The sequence below is a fragment of the Borostomias antarcticus genome (genome assembly GCF_949987555.1).
Source record: "Borostomias antarcticus genome assembly, chromosome: 8".
NCBI classification, from domain to species: Eukaryota; Metazoa; Chordata; class Actinopteri; order Stomiiformes; family Stomiidae; genus Borostomias; species Borostomias antarcticus.
Window position 1 is genome coordinate 1,858,070 of NC_140241.1, and position 22,500 is coordinate 1,880,569.

Here is a 22,500-nt window from a genome sequence, read left to right on the forward strand (position 1 = left end):
GCCACCAGCCTCTCTTTGTCGGTCCAGTCGTCTGCCTCTCGGCAGTATATCAAGCCCACGCTCAGCTCAGCAGGGGGAGGGGTGGATTAGGGGGAATACCTGGGGATGGTCCAGATGACAGAGTGAGATATCAGTCACGGGGACTAGGGATTAGATTAGGGATTAGATTCATGTCAGAGCTGGCGAGTGGAAGAGGATTAGGATACCTGGGGACCGCCATGCTGGGGGGTTAGAGGAGGGGGGGGGTTAGAGGAGTGGGGGGTTAGAGGAGGGGGGGGGTTAGAGGAGTGGGGGGTTAGAGGAGTGGGGGGTTAGAGGAGTGGGGGGGGTTTAGAGGAGTGTGTAGCGTTGGGAGTGGGGGGGTTAGAGGAGTGTGTAGCGTTGGGAGTGGGGGGGTTTAGAGGAGTGTGTAGCGTTGGGAGTGGGGGGGTTAGAGGAGTGTGTAGCGTTGGGAGTGGGGGGTTAGAGGAGTGTGTAGCGTTGGGAGTGGGGGGGTTAGAGGAGTGTGTAGCGTTGGGAGTGGGGGGGTTAGAGGAGTGTGTAGCGTTGGGAGTGGGGGGGCCGGGGGGAGTTAAGTCAGTGAGTGAGCAGTCAGATTTCAGACGGCGTCGGGCGCGGCCCTGAGGACTGAGACGAGAACGGGAGGACGCCCCCCACTGGTGAGGTTTAGTTAGCGCATTATGGTGAAATGTTAACACTGCAGTCGAGGGGATTATGAATTCAATTGATGTAGAATTTCACTTTTATAGTGGAGAGAGGTTGACGTGTCTATTAAACCACTTCATAAGAAAATACAATTCTGCCTCAGCGTTTAAAATAAAAACCTGAGTTGTAAAGCAGGTCAACAAACACACATGTATCCTTTATAAAATCACATGTCCAGCTGGGCTCTGAGCTCCCAGCTGTGGTCTTCCTGGTCGTCATGAGACAAGCCCTCCTGCCTCCATAGCCTCTCCCAGACCGCCCTGTGACCCCGTGACCCCGGGTGTGATTGAGTGTTCAAGTTTAGGGATGGATTTGCCACCCATCTGGGCGTTCATAATGAGAAAAGGGAGTCTGGACTCCTGGGGACCCCCCCACCCCCCAAAATCCTGAATCTCCACCCCTCACCCCCACTCTGTGACCCCAGCCCCTAAGAGGTCATGAGAGAGTTGGGTGAGGGGGGGACTGGTGCGGTCGGGGACAGCTTGCTTTCGGCTTACCCCCCCCCCCCAACTCGACCGACACCCCCGGACACCCAGACTCCCCTTTTTGTCTCCTGCCGCCCCCCTCAGACTTGCCCATGAACTTGGTGGTTTCCATTGAGGGGGGCGTCGGGGGGGGGGGCTAAGCCCCCAGGGGCGAGGAGCAGAGAGGGGGTGACGGGGGCGACGAGGCAGAGGAAGGAAACACTGCTAAATCTCTTCATTGGTTGCGTCCTCTCCTCTCTCTTTCTCTGTCCTTTATGGGAGCGTGTGAGTCTGTATGGGTGTGTGTGGGGGAGGGGGGGGGGCGTGTGAGTCTGTATGGATGTGTGAGGGGGAGGGAGGGGGGGGGGAGGGGGCGGGGCTGGAGCGTGTGAGTCTGTATGGGTGTGTGAGGGGGGGGGGGCAGGGGAGGGGGGCTGGACTCGCTCGTTAGCGAGGGAAGCTCGGTTGCAGAATCCTTAATTGACCCGTCGAACCCCGTCTCCTCTTCCCAGCCCTGGGAACCGAGTCCTGAAAGGCGGAGGGGAGCTCGTTGGTGCGCGTGCAGCTGCGCTCACAATGCCAGCGCACAAACACACGGGTTTACACGGCAGTTACAGTTCTAACGGGTCAAACGCATCAGCTAAACGGACACGGTCCAACAAGCCTAGAGCTGTAGAGAAGTAGTTCCAAGAGCTATTCTAAAATGCATCATCCTGACGATGCATATCACCTCACGGAAGCTTTATAATTTAATTTAAAAAACTCAAAATAAAAGCTTGTCTAAAGTGTGATCTCAGAAGGTTTTGCTCGATTGGGACATACTGTATAGTGAAACTGAGTAATAGCCTTAAAAACCATCAAACCTTATATTCCTTTATGCCTTCTGATATAATTATGTAGGAAATACACATAACTATCATATTTATTCTCCATCCCTCACGGTCAGACTCATCTAGACCAGACCTGCTGGAGAGAGAGATCAGTTAGAGAGACCAATATAAGAGAGATGAGGAGAACTAGGCCCAGCTGGGACTTACTGGGGGGGGGGGTTGTGGATTTGGGGACCGGCGTCCCAGGGTTGAGCCCATTGTCCCTCTAATAGGAGTTAAACTCCCCCCCCTCCCTCCCTCCCTCCCTCCCTCCTCTCGGCTGTATGCGCGGCACGCTCGTTTCTTACGGCCCTGTGGTCGTTGCCGGCGTAGCTCGGCGCAGCGCAGCTCTGTCTGAACACCAGCGTCCTCAGCGTTAATTGACCTCAGCGTTAATTGGCCTCAGCGTTAATTGACCTCAGCCAATTTGGGGGACTGGTGGGAGCATTTCCAATTGGGCTAATTAATTCTCACGCCTGCGAGCACTTCCCTCCCCCCCCCCATGGGTGTGTTTTGGGAGGGGCAAGGGGGCATTCAAGACAATTAACTACATGGGATGACATTGGGGCAAAGTAGGCAATGTTGGCAACAAACCAAACATATACTTTGACTGAGAAAGCATTAGCATAGCTAGTCTCTGTATCGCCTGCTGCTAATTCCTTTAGCGTCTGTTATGAAGACACACTGGCATTACGAGATGGCACAGGTCCAAACGCTTGGTTAACGTTAACGTTACGTTAACACACCAAGAGTAGGCCTAATTCTCCCAGTTGGGTGGATTATATTGTGATATTGGCAGCGTTCCTGTTACCGGGCAGAGTTGAGCAGGACGTTCCACCAGGCCTCAGTGAGTCGCCATTAGGGTTAAAAAAGCTCAGAAAAAGCTCTGCTTGTAACTGAGACCACTTCGATCGTTTCAGTTAAACTCAAGAAAAGTCCTCATTAAGGTGAACATGCGCTTCTCGGGGATTTCCACGTTCAGCGTTTATTTGATCAGACTTCTCAAGACATCTGTCAATAGACTGACAGTCTCTCTGTCTCTCTGTCTCTCTCTGTCTCTCTCTCTGTCTCTCTCTCTGTCTCTCTCTCTCTCTGTCTCTCTCTCTGTCTCTCTCTCTCTCTCTCTGTCTCTCTCTCTCTCTGTCTCTCTCTCTCTGTCTCTCTCTCTCTCTCTCTCTCTCTCTCTCTCTCTCTCTCTCTCAAGCAAGTTCTCTTTTACAGGTCATGTGACTATAGTGATGATACATGTAGGCTAACTTTAAATTGTTACCACCAACCATGTTATAGACTGATCTCATTACCTTCAGTAGGATCCTATTGGCAAATACTGTGGTTGATATTCTATCCCAACCGCAGTCCTGTTCACACACCTGACTGACCTGAATGACCTGACTGACCTGACTGACCTGACTGACCTGAATCCCAGATCATTTGAACCCACATCTCTGAGGTGTCTCTGAGGTGTCTCTGAGATGTCTCCACTCTTAGAAATGTCTCTGAGATGTCTCCACTCTTAGAACTGTCTCTGAGGTGTCTCCACTCTTAGAACTGTCTCTGAGATGTCTCCACTCTTAGAACTGTCTCTGAGATGTCTCCACTCTTAGAACTGTCTCTGAGATGTCTCCACTCTTAGAACTGTCTCTGAGGTGTCTCCACTCTTAGAACTGTCTCTGAGATGTCTCCACTCTTAGAAATGTCTCTGAGGTGTCTCCACTCTTAGAAATGTCTCTGAGGTGTCTCCTCTTAGAAATGTCTCTGAGGTGTCTCCACTCTTAGAAATGTCTCTGAGGTGTCTCCTCTTAGAAATGTCCCTCGATGTCTCTACTCTTAGAACCGTCTCAGAGATGTCTCCACTCTTAGAAATGTCTCTGAGGTGTCTCCACTCTTAGAAATGTCTCTGAGATGTCTCCACTCTTAGAAATGTCTCTGAGGTGTCTCCACTCTTAGAAATGTCTCTGAGATGTCTCCACTCTTAGAAATGTCTCTGAGATGTCTCTCCTCTTAGAAATGTCTCTGAGGTGTCTCCACTCTTAGAAATGTCTCTGAGATGTCTCCACTCTTAGAAATGTCTCTGAGGTGTCTCCACTCTTAGAAATGTCTATGAGATGTCTCCACTCTTAGAACCGTCTCTGAGGTGTCTCCACTCTGAGAACTGTCTCAGAACTCAGCGAGCTCTCAGAGACAGGACACTGAACCTTCTCTGAGGGTCGGGGTCATAGTTCATGGCTCTGGACCCTCTGAGAGTTCCCCTCGTATTAAACATCCAGCACTGCTGCTCGAGAAAAGGCCAAAGTACAGAAACGTAGCACATTACATTAAGTACAGAAAGTACACAAACTAGGCGGTGTGTTTGATGTTATTCATCACAACAGTTGAAAGGGTTAGCTGGGGCCCTCCATGTCTTATTAGTCCTATATTTCAAGTGAATCCTGTAAAGTTATTGCCAGCGATGCATTGTGGGTAGTGATCCCTCTTGGATCAGCAGCCAGCACTGTTGCTGTGAGCCCAGGGTGAGACCAGCTCTATCAGGAGGAGAGACCAGCGGGAGGCTCGGTCAGGAGGAGCGACCAGCGGGAGGCTCTGTCAGGAGGAGAGACCAGCGGGAGGCTCGGTCAGGAGGAGAGACCAGCGGGGGTCTCGGTCAGGAGGAGAGACCAGCGGGAGGCTCGGTCAGGAGGAGAGACCAGCGGGAGGGTCTCTAGTGACAGAGCATGCTGGGAAGGGCCGTCGGGGTCTAACTCATCTCATTCTCATTGTGGATTGGGATTAACGCCCTGAGTCAGAGGGCTGTGCTGTTAGGCTGTGTGTGTGTGTGTGTGTGTGTGTGTGTGTGTGTGTGTGTGTGTGTGTGTGTGTGTGTGTGTGTGTGTGAGAATCGTGCTGAGGTCTGGTGATGTCCAAGGCAGCTGGGGGGAATTACTGACGACCCCCCAAACACACACACACACACACACACACACACACACACACACACACACACACACACATAATGAGGTCTCAATCAAGGGGCGTCGCGCAGACAGAGAGGGTCTGTCTGATGTATGTAAATGAGGGTCACTGTCTGCCCTTTAGGGTGAGCGCCAGTGTTTGACCGTGACCATGAGGTCTGTCTGTCTGTCTGCCTGCCTGCCTGTCTGTCTGTCTGTCTGTCTGTCTGCCTGTCTGTCTGTCTGTCTGTCTGTCTGTCTGTCTGCCTGCCTGCCTGTCTGTCTGTCTGTCTGTCTGTCTGTCTGTCTGCCTGTCTGCCTGTCTGCCTGTCTGTCTGCCTGTCGGTCTGTCTGTCTGCCTGTCTGTCTGTCTGTCTGTCTGTCTGCCTGTCTGTCTGCCTGTCTGTCTGCCTGTCTGTCTGCCTGCCTGTCTGTCTGCCTGTCTGTCTGTCTGTCTGTCTGTCTGTCTGCCTGTCTGTCTGTCTGTCTGCCTGCCTGCCTGCCTGCCTGCCTGCCTGTCTGTCTGCCTGTCTGTCTGTCTGCCTGCCTGCCTGTCTGTCTGTCTGTCTGTCTGTCTGCCTGTCTGTCTGTCTGTCTGCCTGTCTGCCTGCCTGCCTGCCTGCCTGTCTGCCTGTCTGCCTGCCTGCCTGCCTGCCTGCCTGTCTGTCTGTCTGTCTGTCTGCCTGTCTGTCTGTCTGTCTGTCTGTCTGTCTGCCTGTCTGTCTGTCCAGGACCTCCAGGGGAGTTTGCAGTCAACACAGGCTCAATCCCAAGTAGCCTTGATTACCATCATTTCCACATTTCCAGGATCACGTCCAAGTTTAGACTTCAAATGTTTTTTCCCCATTCAAATACATTTTCCCCGTAATTGTAGAGCTGTAACTTTGGTCAATTCTGGAAACATAAACGTCTTGGGATATTTCAAGTGAAATATTTTTACTAATAACTTTTTGGACATATAAAGTTGATGTTGACATATAAAGTAGATCTTGCTAACATGACTGTAATGTTTAAGAAGGCTTTATCCAGCATGGCCTAGCGAGGTTCTACTGTTCATTGTCTCATTATGGGCTCAAAGGCTCATTAGTATGTGCATGTATTTCCCGTATTGCCATTAATCAGCCAAATGCCAATGTCTTAAGTGGAGTAATTAGTGAGTATAAGGTGAAGACGATCAATTAGTCTAATGGGTTTGGTCCTCCCTCGTGTAATCATACAAGCGGGATAAAACTTTCTCCAAAAGCAGTTAGACAGAGATTCTACTTCTTCTATGAACTCAGAAGCGTCTCTCAGGGAAACCAGCTTATACAGCCACCAGGTCGCTTCCGTACATTTTTATATGACGATCACGCTTAAAAACAAGCTTAGAAAACATGTTCCTCTTCATGTTTATCACCCATCCAAATCCGCACTCTTATTTGTGATATTCATTAAACATATGCATTATGCAAAGCCCGTCAGTATTTTCTCAAGGTCAATTGTTGTAACTCAAAAACAAAGTTGTAAATAATATCCTAATGGGGATGGATGGAAAGGCAACCATTCATCTTTACGCGCGGCTTAATGGCTCAATTGATTAGCAGTAATTAGCTATGTCATTTCCCAAGGGCAGCAAACTACACATGTCCCGTATTGGCAGTCACTAATTGTAAGGGTAATGTATAGAAACCTGGTGATAAGAGGAAATAATAAACCCGTTTTACGGTCTGAAATTACAAGTGCGCACGAGAACGCATAGCGCACGGGCGACACACTCCGATCCGACAACAGTTCTCCAAGTTACTGCGTGAAATTAACACAAGTGGATGCTGAACATATAACAAAGCACATATATCCGAAGAAATTCAGCAATCAATCTTACCGACATGGTGAGTGAATCCATAATATAATCTTATTGATTCCTCATCCATGTAGCAGCTCTCAAAGACCATTGAATATGAACCATAACCTTGAAATGGACCTGCATCCACATAGAACAATACAGGCCGAATATATATTCACGCAGTAGGCTATATTAATATAAGCTACAGCTGAGTACATTCACAAGATATAGCCAAGTTACAAGATATAGCCAAGTTACAAGATATAGCCAAGTTCTAAGTAAGCTACGCGTCTCTCCGAATCGCCAACTGCGCGCCTTGATGCAACTCTGTGCGTCTTAAGGACCGTGAACTTGACTTTCAGAGACAAGTATTTAGCTTTCCAATATTATCCGCGTCGTGAGCTAAATAAAGATCAATAAAACACACAGTCGGTTGGCTTCAGTGAACAAAATATTAATGGAAATTGCTTTTAGATATATATGGCACATCAGCACAGATTGCATGCAGCTGGTTTGGACAACCCACATATACAAACGAACATCTACCATGCATTTAAAGATACAGTTAATTTAATATAATCGTTACCTGTGGAGATCACCACTAGTAGAAAAAGCTGGAAGATCCGCGTCTGGTCCATGGTTTGGTTATAATCCCTTTAAGTTTTAGGTGCCGTCGTTGCAAACCGTTAAATTAAATTCATTTGCTCTAAAAATGAATTTTACTGCGTAAATAAAAAAAGTCAGTATAGATCCGCTGACTCACAATCCTTAAAATATCTAATATTAACCAACAAATCTGACCAAATCTCAACAAGACATCCTTGCGTGTCAGTTCCCCTGTCCAGAGAACGGCTGGCTGCTGGGAGAATGCCCTGTTCCTCGCGGGGTGCAGGGGCTATTAGTTATGCGCACTAGGGTATTGTTGTCCCCACTGACACCCTGGTCACTGAATGGACACTGATACAACAGAACTGGCCGGCGGAGGCTGGGTCGTGTAAGCGAGCCAATGGCAGCACGGTGGCCAGTCAAAAGGCGGGGCCCCTTTGCACCCCAAAGCATCCATTCGAGGGACGCCATATAAACAGGGTATTCTCTGCGATGGACTTGACCATGGGAACACTCTACTCTTGGCAATAAGAGCCGTTTTAAACTTATTGTCAACTAATTGTCAGTTAATTACGCAACCTGTTATTGAATATGTGCTTAAAACACAGAGCATCAGTTTAGAGATCATATTCTTCCTTGTGTTCTTTGTGTCATAAAACCTCTCTCTCTCTCTCCCTCTCTCTCTCTCTCCTTCTCTCCCTCCCTCTCTCTCTCTCTCCCTCCCTCCCTCCCTCTCTCTCTCTCTCTCTCTCTCTCTCTCTTCCTCTCTCCCTCCCTCTCTCTCTCTCTCTCTCTCTTCCTCTCTCCCTCCCTCCTCTCTCTCTCTCTCTCTCTCTCTCTCACACACACACACACACAACACAATACATAATAAAGAATACGCTATAATTTCAAACATGTAATGTAATTAAATGAATTGTCATATTTTGGACCACGTTTATTCCACTGCGGCCCCTTAGCCAAACGTATAATCAACAACGTCTTTCAAAAGGTAGATGCTGATGAATGAGAAAATGAAGTGCACTATCTCACAACCAAACCCTCATTCATACCAGCCACAAGCCGGTTGAGGGTCTGATCCATTCAAAGTGCTATTCAACCCTCCGCCCCCCATCCAAACTCATCTCATCATCTCAGCCTCGCACGCCTTAAACAAGGTCTCAACCCCTCCTGTACAAAAACCTCCAGTTTAGAAAGAAAACAAACACATTCATCCTCGGCTCCCCGCGATCCGCCGCCATAAAGGGAAGCGTCTCAATCACAAAGCTGTTGGAATTCAGCGCGGCGCGAGGCGCGACCCAACAGCCAATTAACAGGCATCAGCGTGCGCAGCAGGGCGCCCCCGACGCACAAAACACACACCCCCTTCTGAGCCCAGAACAACAGGGAGGTGTCAGTAGGTGGTCCGCTGTGTTGGGGAGACTCTATGAGGACATTCAACAGATATCTAATTAGGACGGGCTGGGGATACCAACATGCAGAGAAACAAGCACACACACACACACACACACACACAGACACACACACACACACACACACACACACACACACACACACACACAGACACACACACACACACACACTGTTATAATAATCAGCCTGTTCTCATCAACTTTTAATCCGTTCCCTGGAAACAGTGTCGCCGCTTATACATTCCTTAACCAACTCTGGGTAAAAAAAGAATTAAATCTTCTTCATAAAATGTGGACTGATCAACTGAACGTCATAGAAAAGTGTTTATCTCTCCCTAATTGACGTCATTCCAGTCTCAAGCACATATTTTCAATCCCATTTGACCGGATTCTTCCTAGTTTCAAGTCAGAACCAGTCAGAAAGCTCACAGCTCCTCCATGTGTGAACATCGCTCTTTATCTTGATCTTTTTATGAACACAGAGCCCCAAAGAACGCCACATTCACGGCAGCCCCTATGAGAGCTAGAACATTCATCTTTGTCAGTTATAGGACACACTATAGCCCACGGGTCCCAACGCATATCCCTGCTTCAAAGATGGTTCTGGAACAAAGCGCCAACACGCCTCCATATATCTCCCTAATCCAGCCGTTAAAGTGCTGCGCTGCTGTGACAGAGAGAGGAGGGGACAAAGGACAGGAGAGAGGGACCCAATTAGGCCTGGGATCCATGGGAATGGCCTCTAACGAGGGAATGGCCTCTAACGAGGGAATGGCCTCTAACGAGGGATTCATCACGCCATGCAGAACGCAGGACTGGGGTGAGGGGGGGTGTGGGGGAGCATTATTTACAGCTACGCTTCTTGGAAGAGGCACAGCTCCAACACACACACACACACACACACACATACCCACACATACACACACACACATGCACAGACACACACACGCTTGCATGCACGCACACACGCACGCACGCATGCACACACTCAGACACACACGAGCGCCCACACGCATACAGCCGCACGCACACACATAGGCCCGCACGCGCACACACACACACACACACACACACACACACACACACAAACACACACACACACACACACACACACACTAACTCCTTTGATCATACTCTTACCAAGGTTCTTAACATATAAGTTAAGGCGAGCATGAGGTTGAAGTTATGTTGATAGCCCTTTATACTGCCCAACATCACTCAGGCAGAACAGTAACTCCCTCATGAGCTGTATAACCATGATCCAGTTGGGTTTGGAACCAATAACCTCCCTCATGACCTGTATAAACCATGATCCAGTTGGGTTTGGAACCAATAACCTCCCTCATGACCTGTATAAACCATGATCCAGTTGGGTTTGGAACCAATAACCTCCCTCATGACCTGTATAAACCATGATCCAGTTGGGTTTGGAACCAATAACCTCCCTCATGACCTGTATAAACCATGATCCAGTTGGGTTTGAACTCCCTCATGAGCCGTATAAACCATGATCCAGTTGGGTTTGGAACCAATAACCTCCCTCATGAGCCGTATAAACCATGATCCAGTTGGGTTTGGAACCAATAACCTCCCCTCATATATCGTCCTGATCTCGCTATTATAGTGTGTTGCCACGGACGACGTGCCGGTCAAACGCAGGCGTTATGGTAGCGGTGGGTTGGTCGGTAGTAGTCGTCCGTGTTATTGATCGGTGAAAGACTGCTTCTCTCTGAGAATACCACGGATCAGTCACAGATCCAACCTGGTTCTATTGCATCTGGATATTATTCAGTTAAATGTTAAATGTTTTTTTGTTCCAGAAACATCCCCCAGAAACATCCCCCATACCAGAGAAGGATGTGAGATTTAAAGTCGGGGAGGTGGATGGCCATTTGGGTTAGTGTGCCATGGACTTCCTGTTTGGTGGCCAGTCCGGTAGCCATCTTGGGTTCTGGGAGGGGTGGATGGGGGGGGACCCAGATATAAAATGGCAAGTGCATTTTGAACGACTATGATTCTTTCAGCTAAATCGTACCTGGGTGGTTGACGTGACTTCGCCTTTTTGTGGTCCTTTGCCTGTCTCACCATAGCGAAGGGTCGATTACATCTACATGCTGTGTAGGTTCCAATGTGTAAACAAAGGTATAGTTAGATCATTACTGGGCCAGTGCAAGTCTGGGTTTTTTTTTTGGGGGGGGGGGGTATTAAACTCTTATTACCTTCCCCTGCCTCCATCACCCTGCATGGTCTCACTTCTCCATCATCCAGCATGGTCTCACTTCCCCTGCCTCCATCATCCAGCATGGTCTCACTTCCCCTGCCTCCATCATCCTGCATGGTCTCACTTCCCCTGCCTCCATCATCCTGCATGGTCTCACTTCTCCCTCCATCATCCTGCATGGTCTCACTTCTCCTGCCTCCATCATCCTGCATGGTCTCACTTCTCCTGCCTCCATCATCCTGCATGATCTCACTTCTCCTGCCTACGCAATCCTGACACAGTATTGTATTGATATATTGTTGAAGTGATTAATATAACTGTAATGTGAGACCTGCATGCTACATCTGAGCCTGTGTAGTTTCTCCATGTTCTTATTTCCTACTAATGTCATCGTCAGGAAGAAATCGGCTTTATCAATGAAAGAGAACATCAACGATCAATGACCCTGCATTTACTAACAACGTTCTCAAAATGAAGACATTTTAAGTTGAAAACTAAAATAAATCAATCAATCAAAGGGAAGAATACTGCTGAGTGCTTACAAGAAATTGACATTGATGAACCAAAACCAGGTTTTTGGGGTAATCTGTATTTTTTAGATTTTCTTAAAAAACAAAACATTTACAATTGAAGTCACAGCCATATAAATTACAACAGCAAACACGATAAATCTTAAATACTACATATTGAACCAAGAAAAGAAAAGACAATATGAATGGTTAATTCCCTCGTATTCGCTTGCAGTCTGTTGCATCCAGTTCCCTTGAAAGAGGTGATGCTCCAGACTGGACACACCCACCTCCCCAAACTAAGACTCCTCCTCCTCCTCTCTCCTCCTCCTCCTCTCTCCTCCTCCTCCTCTCTTCTGAGAGGAACAGTGGTTTCATTTCCCTCACGATTCCTAAACCCGTTGTGACAATTGATAGGATATTTCTCTGAATGTGTTCTCCCATCACCGCTCGATGAAATGGGGCACTATCCATAATGAACTAATGGATGTAGACCTCATCTCATCATGAGGAAGAACCAGCTGTGGAAGCTGGACTCCAGCGGGCATGCTGCCCTCTGCTGGTCCAGACTGCTTACTGCAGGGCTAAACAACAGCATGGGTATCCCACCAAGTCCAGGCTGCCCTTAAACGCTGATTTAACCACATTCTCATTTCCCAATCCTATACCTTAACAGATGACTGTGTGAGTGTGAAGGTGTGTGAGTCAGCACACTAGAACCAGTGCCATGTTTAGCTATTTGAAGCCAGGGAATCCAGCAAGCGACTAGTTTCCACAGCGAAGGGGAGAAAAGCAGTTAGTCGATTAATCCCAGCTTGACCTGCCCAGCCAGACCGGACATTCACTTCTTTTGTCCTTTTTTCTTTTCTCATCCACACAAAGAACAGAAAGGCAAATCACTTTGACGCTCTGCTACACGACACTGCTAATAAAAGAACGTACAGGTATGATGAGAACAGTAGCATTACAGCGTGGCATTATATTCACTGGAAAGAAAATGAAACTCCTATATTCTTTCATTGTGCAATTGCTATAACCTTTGACTGTACAAGACCGCACCACAAATAAAGGGTTAAAATAAAAGACAGGCCTCACAGGAAACACAAAACGAAGTGAGAGATACACAGGGAACAAAACTTCTTCTTTTTAACCCATCAGGTGAACTTGGCTTTTAAATATCTTTTAACATCTGGCAAATTAGTTTATGTTACGCTCACTTAAGTCTAAATTGTCTGGGACTGTGTCAGAGTTGCCGTCAGGAAGGTAGGGGACAATACAAGAACGGGACGAGATCTTTATTCAGTGGGACACCCAAGCAGTGTCCTGCTTCCACTGAGGATTTCTGGAGGAGAATTCTGGGAAGTCAAAACTAGCTGCTGGCCTCAGTTTGTTGGTTTTATAAACGAATGTGAGCGCTTGTGACGGCAAACTAACCTTCCCTTTTTAAAAACCCTCAACAATCATGGAGAGGACATGCATCCCATCAGCCCCTGCGGCTGCTCCTCCCACCAACGACTCCAGATAAAACGCTGATCTGAAAATCACGCACGTTGATCTGAAAACCACTCACACTGATCTGGGGTCAGGGCATGTGATACGAGGTAAATATGCTTCAAATCAGAAGGAAAAAGAACACAATAATATCACACGTCATCGTCAGGGCAACAGATCAATCTCAATCCCACCGTTCTGTTCTGAACGTGTTCGGTCTCAGACTAAACCAGCCTCATTCACACAGGTCCATCACGCCACAAACATGTCCATGAAGAATTTACCACAGCAAAATCCATGTGTGTGTGTGTGTGTTAAGTAATTCTGGTTTTGTGATGCAGGGGGTTGGGAAAGTGCATGTTGACGCGTTTATTTCCTGTGAGACTCTCTTTTCCATCGGCTCAACCAATGGGAGTCCAGCACTCAGTCACCTGTTATAAGCTCAACCAATAGCAGTCCAGCACTCAGTCACCTGTTATAAGCTCAAACAATGGGAGTCCAGCACTCAGTCACCTGTTATAAGCTCAACCAATGGGAGTCCAGCACTCAGTCACCTGTTATAAGCTCAACCAATGGCAGTCCAGCCCTCAGTCACCTGTTATAAGCTGCAGCAAACCGAGCTAAAGCCTTGATCCTTTTATCGGAAATTCCCAGTAAAAACAGGGAACCACACGTCTTGCTCCTCTCCACCCCGAAAAGTGACAGATGACAAGGGGACACTGGCTCCCCCACAGCAGTGGTGACATTCTTGGTCGAACATCCTCTGCCACAACAACGGTGTCTCCCAGAGATGACATCATCTACACACTAGAGTGGGTGACATCATTCCGTTTCAGCCAATCATCCCTCCAGTTTAAGTTCGACCCTCACGGTCGATCTCCCTCCAAATCATCCTGAGTCAGTATCGTCCTTTTTAAGACATAGTGCTCCGTTAGAGCTGGCATCATCCTCACAGCATCGTCCTCATCCACTTGGAAAAATCAACATCTTCATTCAAAGTTGCCAGAGTCTCAGAAGGGATGATTCCATAGGGGTGCTAGCTGGATACTGTTCCAGTGATTTCATCCCAAACCTCGCCCAATGAACGACTAAATGGATGACAGATCACAATTGAGAAAAATTAGAAAGAGTTGTTTTTTTTGTCGGTTGGCATGTACTAAAATTCACAAGATTTTTTTTACGGTCATAAACTATGACACTAGAACAGTTTGTCAATGGTGGCTCATTTGCAGTGTATTACATAACTTCAATCACAGACATATTGCACTGTTCCAAATCCCACCGCGTGTCAACTTTCCCACTATGGCCGCTCCCACTATTATGAAATATCATGCTTGAAAGGAAGGCAGAATATGAGCACAGTATGCATAGATGGCATCTTAACATCGGGACATTGCATGTTTGAAACGCACGTATTCAAAGTTCTATGACCTTTGAGGCAAAGGTCTCAGTATGTTATGGAAGTTTTAGCAACGAGCACAGTTCAGAGTTCAGAGTTCAGGGTTTCCGCCGCGTGGTTGGGTCAAACCGTCCGTCTGCGTCCAGGTTGATAAAGGGAGGGGGCGGACCTCACCGGGTTCCCGGGAACAAGGCGTGGTGAGGGTCAGCAGCGAGGCCAGGAGGACCGGAGCGTTGCAGAGCCGGGTTTGGGCTCCAGGGGGCGGCGGAGAGGACTGAGATGGAGTGAAGGCTGCGGGGTTAGAGGTCGGAGGTTCTCCTCTTGGTGCCGGAGGGGTCAGAGGTCGGTCAGCACTCGAGGGACAGCAGGAAGCTGCGCCTGCAGTCCACGGCCTTGGCGCTGGGCGGCTGGGCTCGCTTCCTCACCAGCTCCTCACGACCCAGCGTGCTGCTCAGACGAGAGTACGCCACCTTGTACTTCTTATCAAACGCAGCTAGGAGAGAGAGAGAGAGAGAGAGAGAGAGAGGACAGGGAGAGAGGAGACAGGGAGAGAGAGAGAGAGAGAAGACACAGAGAGAGAAGAGAGAGAGTAGACACAGAGAGGAGACGGAGAGAGGAGACAGAGAGAGGACGGAGAGAGAGAGGAGAGAGAGAGAGAGAGGAGACAGAGAGAGAGAGAGGAGACAGAGAGAGAAGACAGAGAGAGAGAGGAGAGAGAGAGGAGACAGAAGACAGAGAGAGAGGAGAGAGAGAGAGAGAGAGAGAGAGAGAGAAGACAGAGAGAGAGAGGAGAGAGAGAGAGAGAGAGAGAGGAGACAGAGAGAGAGAAGACAGAGAGAGAGAGGAGAGAGAGAGGAGAGAGAGAGAGAGGAGACAGAAGACAGAGAGAGAGAAGACAGAGAGAGAGGAGACAGAAGACAGAGAGAGAGAGGAGACAGAGAGAGAGGAGACACAGAGAGAGAGAAGACAGAGAGAGGAGACAGAGAGAGAGAGGAAGACAGAGAGAGAGAAGAGAGAGAGAGGAGACAGAGAGAGAGAAGAGAGAGAGAAGACAGAGAGAGAGGAGACAGCAGGCGTACGGGTGAGAGGAGAGGAAGAAAAGCAACATGGAGTCCTTTAACAACGAGACGTTACTTATTGTGTTAATTGCAGCTCGTTATGTGGAGGTCCTGTCTGTGGGTCCGGGGAGGTCTCTTACAAACGTGGTCTTTTCCCATCGCAGCCAGCGTGAGGAAGAGGATCTCCCTGTACAGACTCCTGGGAACACACACAACATGCAGGCACAACCCAGCGGAATACTTTAAATTATATTGTTATTTGTGATGACATCTTATTGTTTAACATTGTTTTTATTGTTGCTGCTTGTTTTGTAATCTCGGCTACATTGAAAATGAGGTCCTGCCCCTCAATTGTATTCCCAAGAAACTAACCAAAAAAAAGATTCTGACGGGGGACGGAAAAATACAAAGCCGTATAAAGTGATGACATACGATAATGACATATGACTAATAATACATGTTTACCACACAGGAAAAAGACGTCTCGTATCGACCAATGACCCGGCGTCTGTTTCCGCCCCGCTAACCTTTGTATCCGGGGCGTGCTCGGCTGCTTGGCGACGGTATCCAGGAAGAGGGTGACGGCCTTGTGGACCTCGTTCATGCCCACCCAGCGAAGCACCTCCTCCAGGAAGGCCAGGGTGAAGGGGTGGTTGTGCCTCCGCCAGCTGTGGCTCCGCATGGGCACCCCGCCTACGAGCAGGACGAGAGGAAAGAGAGAGAGGTTTAAAAAAAAAAAAAAAGTAAAAAAAAAATAAAAAAAAAAAATAAAAATAAAAAATAAAAAATAAAAAATAAAAAAAATAAAAAAAATAAAAAATAAAAATAAAAATAAAAATAAAATAATTTAAAATAATAATTTAAATAAAAAAAGAGAGAGATAGACAGAAGGATGATCGGAATTTAAAGACAGACAGAAAGACGGAAGGGTTGACCGGAGAGAGAGGGGGGAGATGGAATGGAATGGAATGGAAACATCAAACAGTCATGAACGGGTGAAATCTTTCTTTTAAAGGGGCAGTCAGGCTTGTTCCGGTCCATGTTAGTTGTATTAGGTGCTTGTATTGTGTGTGTAGGCCTTTTATAACCCCCGTCAGAGTCTCCTGCATATGGGAAATACCACAGCAGAAGTTCAAAGGGCAAACGCGTCCAGTGACCTCCCCCTCTGAGGTTGAGCGGTGGTATTTCCCATGTACAGGCGAGGCAGGTTCATTAGAGCACATCCTTTGTAGAGCACAACAAGGCCGTTCAAAGTGCTTTACATGAGACATTAAAAGCACCAAGACAAAGTGCAACACATAAAAGGTTATATAAAACGAAATGCAAAAAAGGACATTTAAAACAAAATGCAGGAAAAATAAAATACAGGAATATATAGGATATATAGGAATATAATAACATATAGGAAATGGCTCCATTGACGTGATTTTAAAAAGGCCTACACACAGAATTTAAGCATTTAATCTGAATAATAACATCAAGTGGAGCTAGTGTGACTGGCCCTTTAAGAGCTGGTGTTCCCGTGACGTGGCGGTGTGGGCGTGGTCTTACTGTGGATCCTCCAGAGCATGTACAGGGGGGGCCAGTGGTCGGTGTCGGGGGTCAGCGTGTCCCAGAGCAGACGCACCCGCACCGCAGAGCTCTCCAGCTGACCCACACAACCAGGAAGAGACAGATGGTCACATGATCAACCAGGAAGAGAGACGGTGGCTATCAATACGGTCACATGATCAACCAGGACGAGACAGACAGTGGCTATCAATACGGTCACATGATCAACCAGGAAGAGACAACCAGTGGCTATCAATACGGTCACATGATCAACCAGGAAGAGACAGACAGTGGCTATCAATACGGTCACATGATCAACCAGGAAGAGACAGACAGTGGCTATCAAAACGGTCACATGATCAACCAGGAAGAGACATCGACAGTGGCTATCAATACGGTCACATGATCAACCAGGAAGAGACAGACAGTGGCTATGAATAGAGCCACATTACAGAATACTGTGAATGTAAGTGTGCCAACACCACGAGGAAACGCATTAATATCTAACAAAGCATTTCGAATATCTTCAAGAACGTGACGACGACTAATACAGAGAGAATGCAGAGAAAGTGTAAAGACAGGCCTGACTTTTTTTAAATGTTTGTCCCAGGGGTCACCTGTGTGGGCGGGCCAGCCAGCGGCGAGGCTCGGACCAGCTGCAGCAGGTCACAGGGCAGGCCCAGGCGCTGGAAGTACCACACCAGGTTCCAGAAGATGATGGAGTGGCTGTCCAGCAGCAGGGCTTGGGCCAGCACGCCGTCCCCCTCGTTCTCCAGCAGGCTCTCCAGCTCCTTCCTCAGCACCAGGGGGCTCAGGTACGCCACGGACACCTGGGGGGGTGGAGCCACAGAGCCCTGGAGGGGGGGGGGGGGGGCGGAGCGTCAGCTGGGGGCTAGGGGACGGTGCCCGTGGATGTAGAGGCCGGTCAAACCCCTAACCCCCGACCCTAAGCCTTACCTTAGCCCAACCCTATAACTAGCCCCAACCCTAAACCTAACCCTAACCCTAACCCAACCCTAACCTTAACCTAATCCCATACCTAACCCCAACCCTAACCTTAACCCTAAACGGCTTCTGCTTTTATTACCGTTACCTGGGGAGATATTTCATCTTGAATTTGGGACTTTTCTCTTCTGAGGAAACTCTTGATACCTAAACCCTAAGCATGAGCTAACAAAGGAACTTGACTCACACCAGGAAGAGAAAACATCTTGACTTCACAGCTCATCCAACGAGCACACACACACACTAGAGCGAGGGTACGAGTGAGGCGGCCTACCATGGTGGTGGCGCTGTGTCCTGAGTGGCTGCTGGTCTCGGAGCCGGAGTCCTCGTTCACGCCGTTGTAGAGGTGCGGTCGCTGGGTGGCGCCGGCGTCCGGGCCGCCGGGGGGCCTCATGGCGCTCTCCACCTCGTCCTCGGCGTTCCAGTTACCGCGCTCCAGGCTGGAAGGCAAGGACGACGGCAAAAAAAAACGCTATGATGGCAGCAAGATTAAGCGCGTGGCGTTGGGGGTAAGGTTCGAGGAGAGGTGTGTAAGGGTGTGTGTGTGTGTGTGTGTGTGTGTGTGGGTCCACCGACGAGCTGTATTCTAGAGCTGGCGCTGTTTTCTCGTTGTTTACAACAGGAAATAAGCTCTAGGGCTCTAGAGAGGAGAGCTTTTTCTTCACTTGAGACTTTCAGGCTAGAGCGCCGGTCGGTCAACCAGCTTTCCCAGCATGCTCTACGCAGCTGAGCGCGGCGCCGTTGGGCCACATACAGCTCGCCGGCGGCCCCCCCCGGGCCGAGCCCCACCTGCTGACGGGCCCCGGGTCGCAGATCTCTGCGCTGAGGAAGGGGACGAAGCTGGCGGAGCAGAAGGGGCAGCTGGAGTTGAGGTTGGAGTCGTCGGACGTCCAGCCGGCCATGATCTCCTCGTCGTAGACCAGGGAGTCGCAGCTCCGGCAGAGAGAACAGCTGGACATCAGCACCTGTACCACAGGGGGGGGGACGGGGGGTCACGACCTCGGACCGGGGTCACGACCTCGTCCTAACGTTCGCCGTGTTGGCCTGACAACTGGAGGGTATTGATACCGTCTCAAAACGGGTGCGGACGCATTGGGAATGTTGGACCGAGAACGATGATAAAGAATAATAGCTCAGATGTGTTTCACTGTGTGCCGGTGGTTGTTTATGTTTATTCAGGATCCCCATTTAGTCGTTACCTCAGTAATAATTATTCTTTCTGGGGTCCACACAAATAGACAAGAAGAAAACATGTGGTGGTTTTAGGACCGTGTGTGGAGGGCCTCACCGTGTGTTTAGAAGGGAGATGCACTTGTGAGTTCTGGTGAGTAGTACTGTAGTACACCGACTTCCTACGTTAAATGCAATTATTTTAAGTCGCTTTGGATAAAAGCGTCTGCTAAATGACTGTAATGTAATGTAATAATGTAAGGTGTGGTGTGGGTGGTGTTTAGGACCCTGTGTGGAGGGTTGGCGGGTTCTACCTCAAGCCCCGCCCCCTCCTGGGCGGAGTCCCAGGACCTGCGGAGGGTAAACGCCAGACTGGGGCCGTCGGCCAGGTCCACATCACTCCCCACCGACAGAGAACTCTGCAGGACGGAAACACAGAAAACACAACGGCTCAGCAACGTCACACCCAGCAACAAGCGACAAGCTCCCTTAAAGGATCAGTGTGTAGAATTTTGTGGCCGAATTGTGTGTAGCTTTGGCAGAAATTTAATATAATATCATAAGTATGTTTTAATTAGTGTATAATCTCATGAAAATGAGAATCATTATGTATTTGTTACCTTAGAATGAACCTTTATATCTACATGGGGAGTGGGTCCTTCCAGGGACGCCGCCATGTTGCAGTATGTAATTGTATTCAGTTGGTTGCAATCTGCAACCTCACCACTAGATGCCGCCATAAATCACACACTGCACCTTTAAGGCAAATCTAGAGCAAAAAGCTATAATAAACAGCGATGTTGCCCCCGCCCCCCTCACCTCTGAGGTAGCGTTGTACAGCCTCTCCTTGGCCTTCAGCAGGCTCTCCGCCACCTGCGCCTTTCGGGACTGCCTCTGCTCGGACACCCTGCGGCTCCCCCCGCCCCCGCCCCCGCCTGGGCGCCGGTCGTCCACGCTGGCGGCCCGCCGGACCGAGGCGCGGTGGCGAGTGGGCGTGAGCAGCTGCTGCAGCTTCCCGGCCAGGCCGCTGCGGACCGGCGACGCCACGTGGTTGTAGTTCTCGTCCAGCGTCTTCCTGGCGGCCGTGTCTCGCGGTCCCGGAACCCTGGGGAGGTGCGCGCACAACCGCACGGTCAAGAGGCCGACTAGACCTCACAGACCAGACGCTGGTACAGGAAGGATTAAATACGTTCACATACGTTTGTTCACATTCCCGGCTCCTCCTGTCCACATGGAAGATGAACCCCGAATCGCTCCCAGTGAGTGTGTGTGTGTGTGTGTGTGTGTGTGTGTGTGTGTGTGTGTGTGTGTGTGTGTGAATGAGAGGCCATTGTAGAGCGCTTTGTCCGTTAAGGTGGAAAGGCGCTATATACAGTAAGAAGAAGGCCTACTTTTCCCATGATGCCCATCCCATACTTGAAATACAGACTCTAAAGCTTGAGCTTTAAACTTCCTCCAGTCACAGAGTTTAAATCCACGGCTCTAGACCTATGACCTTCGACCTGTAACTGTTTTTAATTATTATTATTATTATTATTGTGTATTGCATTTTAGTTGATATTCATGTCTCTGTGTGAACTCGTCATCACTGTAAATGAGGGAAACCCCAGTGCATCACGAGTGTAAATAAAGTTTTGAAATGAAGAGCGGTCGACCATCGACCCGTTCCTCTCTCCCCCACCCCCCCCCCAACCATCGACCCGTTCCTCTCTCCCCCACCCCCCCCCAACCATCGACCCGTTCCTCTCTCCCCCACCTCACCATCGACCCGTTCCTCTCGCCCCCCCCCCCCCAACCATCGACCCGTTCCTCTCTCTCCCCCCCCCCCAACCATCAACCCGTTCCTCTCTCCCCCACCTCACCATCGACCCGTTCCTCTCTCCCCCCCCCCCCCCCAACCATCGACCCGTTCCTCTCTCCCCCACCCCCCCCCAACCATCGACCCGTTCCTCTCTCCCCCACCTCACCATCGACCCGTTCCTCTCGCCCCCCCCCCCCCCAACCATCGACCCGTTCCTCTCTCTCCCCCCCCCCAACCATCAACCCGTTCCTCTCTCCCCCACCTCACCATCGACCCGTTCCTCTCGCCCCCCCCCCCCCCCAACCATCGACCCGTTCCTCTCTCTCGCCCCCCCCCCACCATCAACCCGTTCCTCTCTCCCCCCCCCCCCCCCACCATCGACCCGTTCCTCTCTCCCCCACCTCACCATCAACCCGTTCCTCTCGCCCCCCCCCCCCCCAACCATCGACCCGTTCCTCTCTCCCCCCCCCCCCCTACCATCGACCCGTTCCTCTCTCCCCCCCCCCCCAACCATCGACCCGTTCCTCTCTCCCCCACCTCACCATTGACCCGTTCCTCTCTGCCCCACCTCACCATCGACCCGTTCCTCTCGCCCCCCCCCCCCCCCACCATCGACCCGTTCCTCTCGCCCCCCCCCCACCATCGACCCGTCCCCCCCCCCCTCACCTGCTGTCCCTGTGGTCCGGCGGGCAGGCGCAGTCCGTCTCAGCGTCGGCGGTCTCGGAGCAGTCTCTGTAGAAGGTGGACAGGCACACCTGGCTGCGCCGCACCAGGACGCCACCGGGGGGCGGCGGAGGGGGGGCCGTGGACGGGTCCCTGGGCCCCGAGGGGGGCTTGCGTGACGCGGCCGGGTCCCAGGGGCCCGAGGGGGGCTTGCGTGACGCGGACGGGTCCCTGGCGCCGTTGGTCCCCGCCGAATGCAGCACGGCCTTCTTGGAGAGCTTGGTCTCCGACGACGTCTCTGAGGAAACGGGTTAAAGAGCGCTGTTGTGACCCGGGTCGGGGAGAGGAGATGAAAGTGTTCTCTCTCCAGACTAGTCTCTCTCTCTAGACTAGTCTCTCTCTCCAGACTAGTCTCTCTCTCTAGACTAGTCTCTCTCTCCAGACTAGTCTCTCTCTCCAGACTAGTCTCTCTCTCTAGACTAGTCTCTGTCCAGACTAGTCTCTCTCTCTAGACTAGTCTCTCTCCAGACTCAATATTACGTTGAGTCGCTGCGCTCCACATACTACTGGACATAAGAGAGCCTGGGCCACTTCACCGCCTAAGCTGGTGTTCTGAGGGCGTATCAACGGGTCAAAACTGAAAGACTGACAGGTCGTAGCAGCGAATGAGAGACGCTAGCTCAGGTTAAATGGGCGGGGCCAGGTTGGGTGGGAGCGCCTGATCGTGAAAGTCGTTACTGATTGGTGTCACCAGGATTCCGGCGCTACCAATGAATTTCCAGGATTTGAGCACCAGATTTTAGCATGAAGTGTCCCAGACCAATAGA

General features: G+C 50.0%; 2 protein-coding genes across 2 annotated transcripts in view; both read right to left on the bottom strand.

The window, feature by feature from the left end:
• The window catches only part of LOC311312126 (immunoglobulin superfamily DCC subclass member 3), a gene marked incomplete at both ends in the record, with an annotated part of 30,529 nt that extends 23,104 nt beyond the window's left edge, over positions 1 to 7,425 (bottom strand). Inside the window, one exon of the mRNA XM_084441997.1 lies at positions 7,374 to 7,425. Within this exon, the coding sequence (XP_084298123.1) occupies positions 7,374 to 7,425 (52 nt within the window). The remainder of the gene's footprint in view (positions 1 to 7,373) is intronic.
• Positions 7,426 to 14,772: 7,347 nt separating this feature from the next.
• Positions 14,773 to 22,500, bottom strand: part of dennd4b (DENN/MADD domain containing 4B) — a gene marked incomplete at both ends in the record, with an annotated part of 16,947 nt that continues 9,219 nt past the window's right edge. The window contains 10 exons of the mRNA XM_084441998.1: positions 14,773 to 14,918; positions 15,624 to 15,682; positions 16,011 to 16,176; positions 17,035 to 17,131; positions 17,652 to 17,888; positions 18,314 to 18,479; positions 18,829 to 19,004; positions 19,524 to 19,628; positions 20,029 to 20,314; positions 21,677 to 21,971. Coding sequence (XP_084298124.1) covers positions 14,773 to 14,918; positions 15,624 to 15,682; positions 16,011 to 16,176; positions 17,035 to 17,131; positions 17,652 to 17,888; positions 18,314 to 18,479; positions 18,829 to 19,004; positions 19,524 to 19,628; positions 20,029 to 20,314; positions 21,677 to 21,971 — 1,733 coding nt within the window. The remainder of the gene's footprint in view (positions 14,919 to 15,623; positions 15,683 to 16,010; positions 16,177 to 17,034; positions 17,132 to 17,651; positions 17,889 to 18,313; positions 18,480 to 18,828; positions 19,005 to 19,523; positions 19,629 to 20,028; positions 20,315 to 21,676; positions 21,972 to 22,500) is intronic.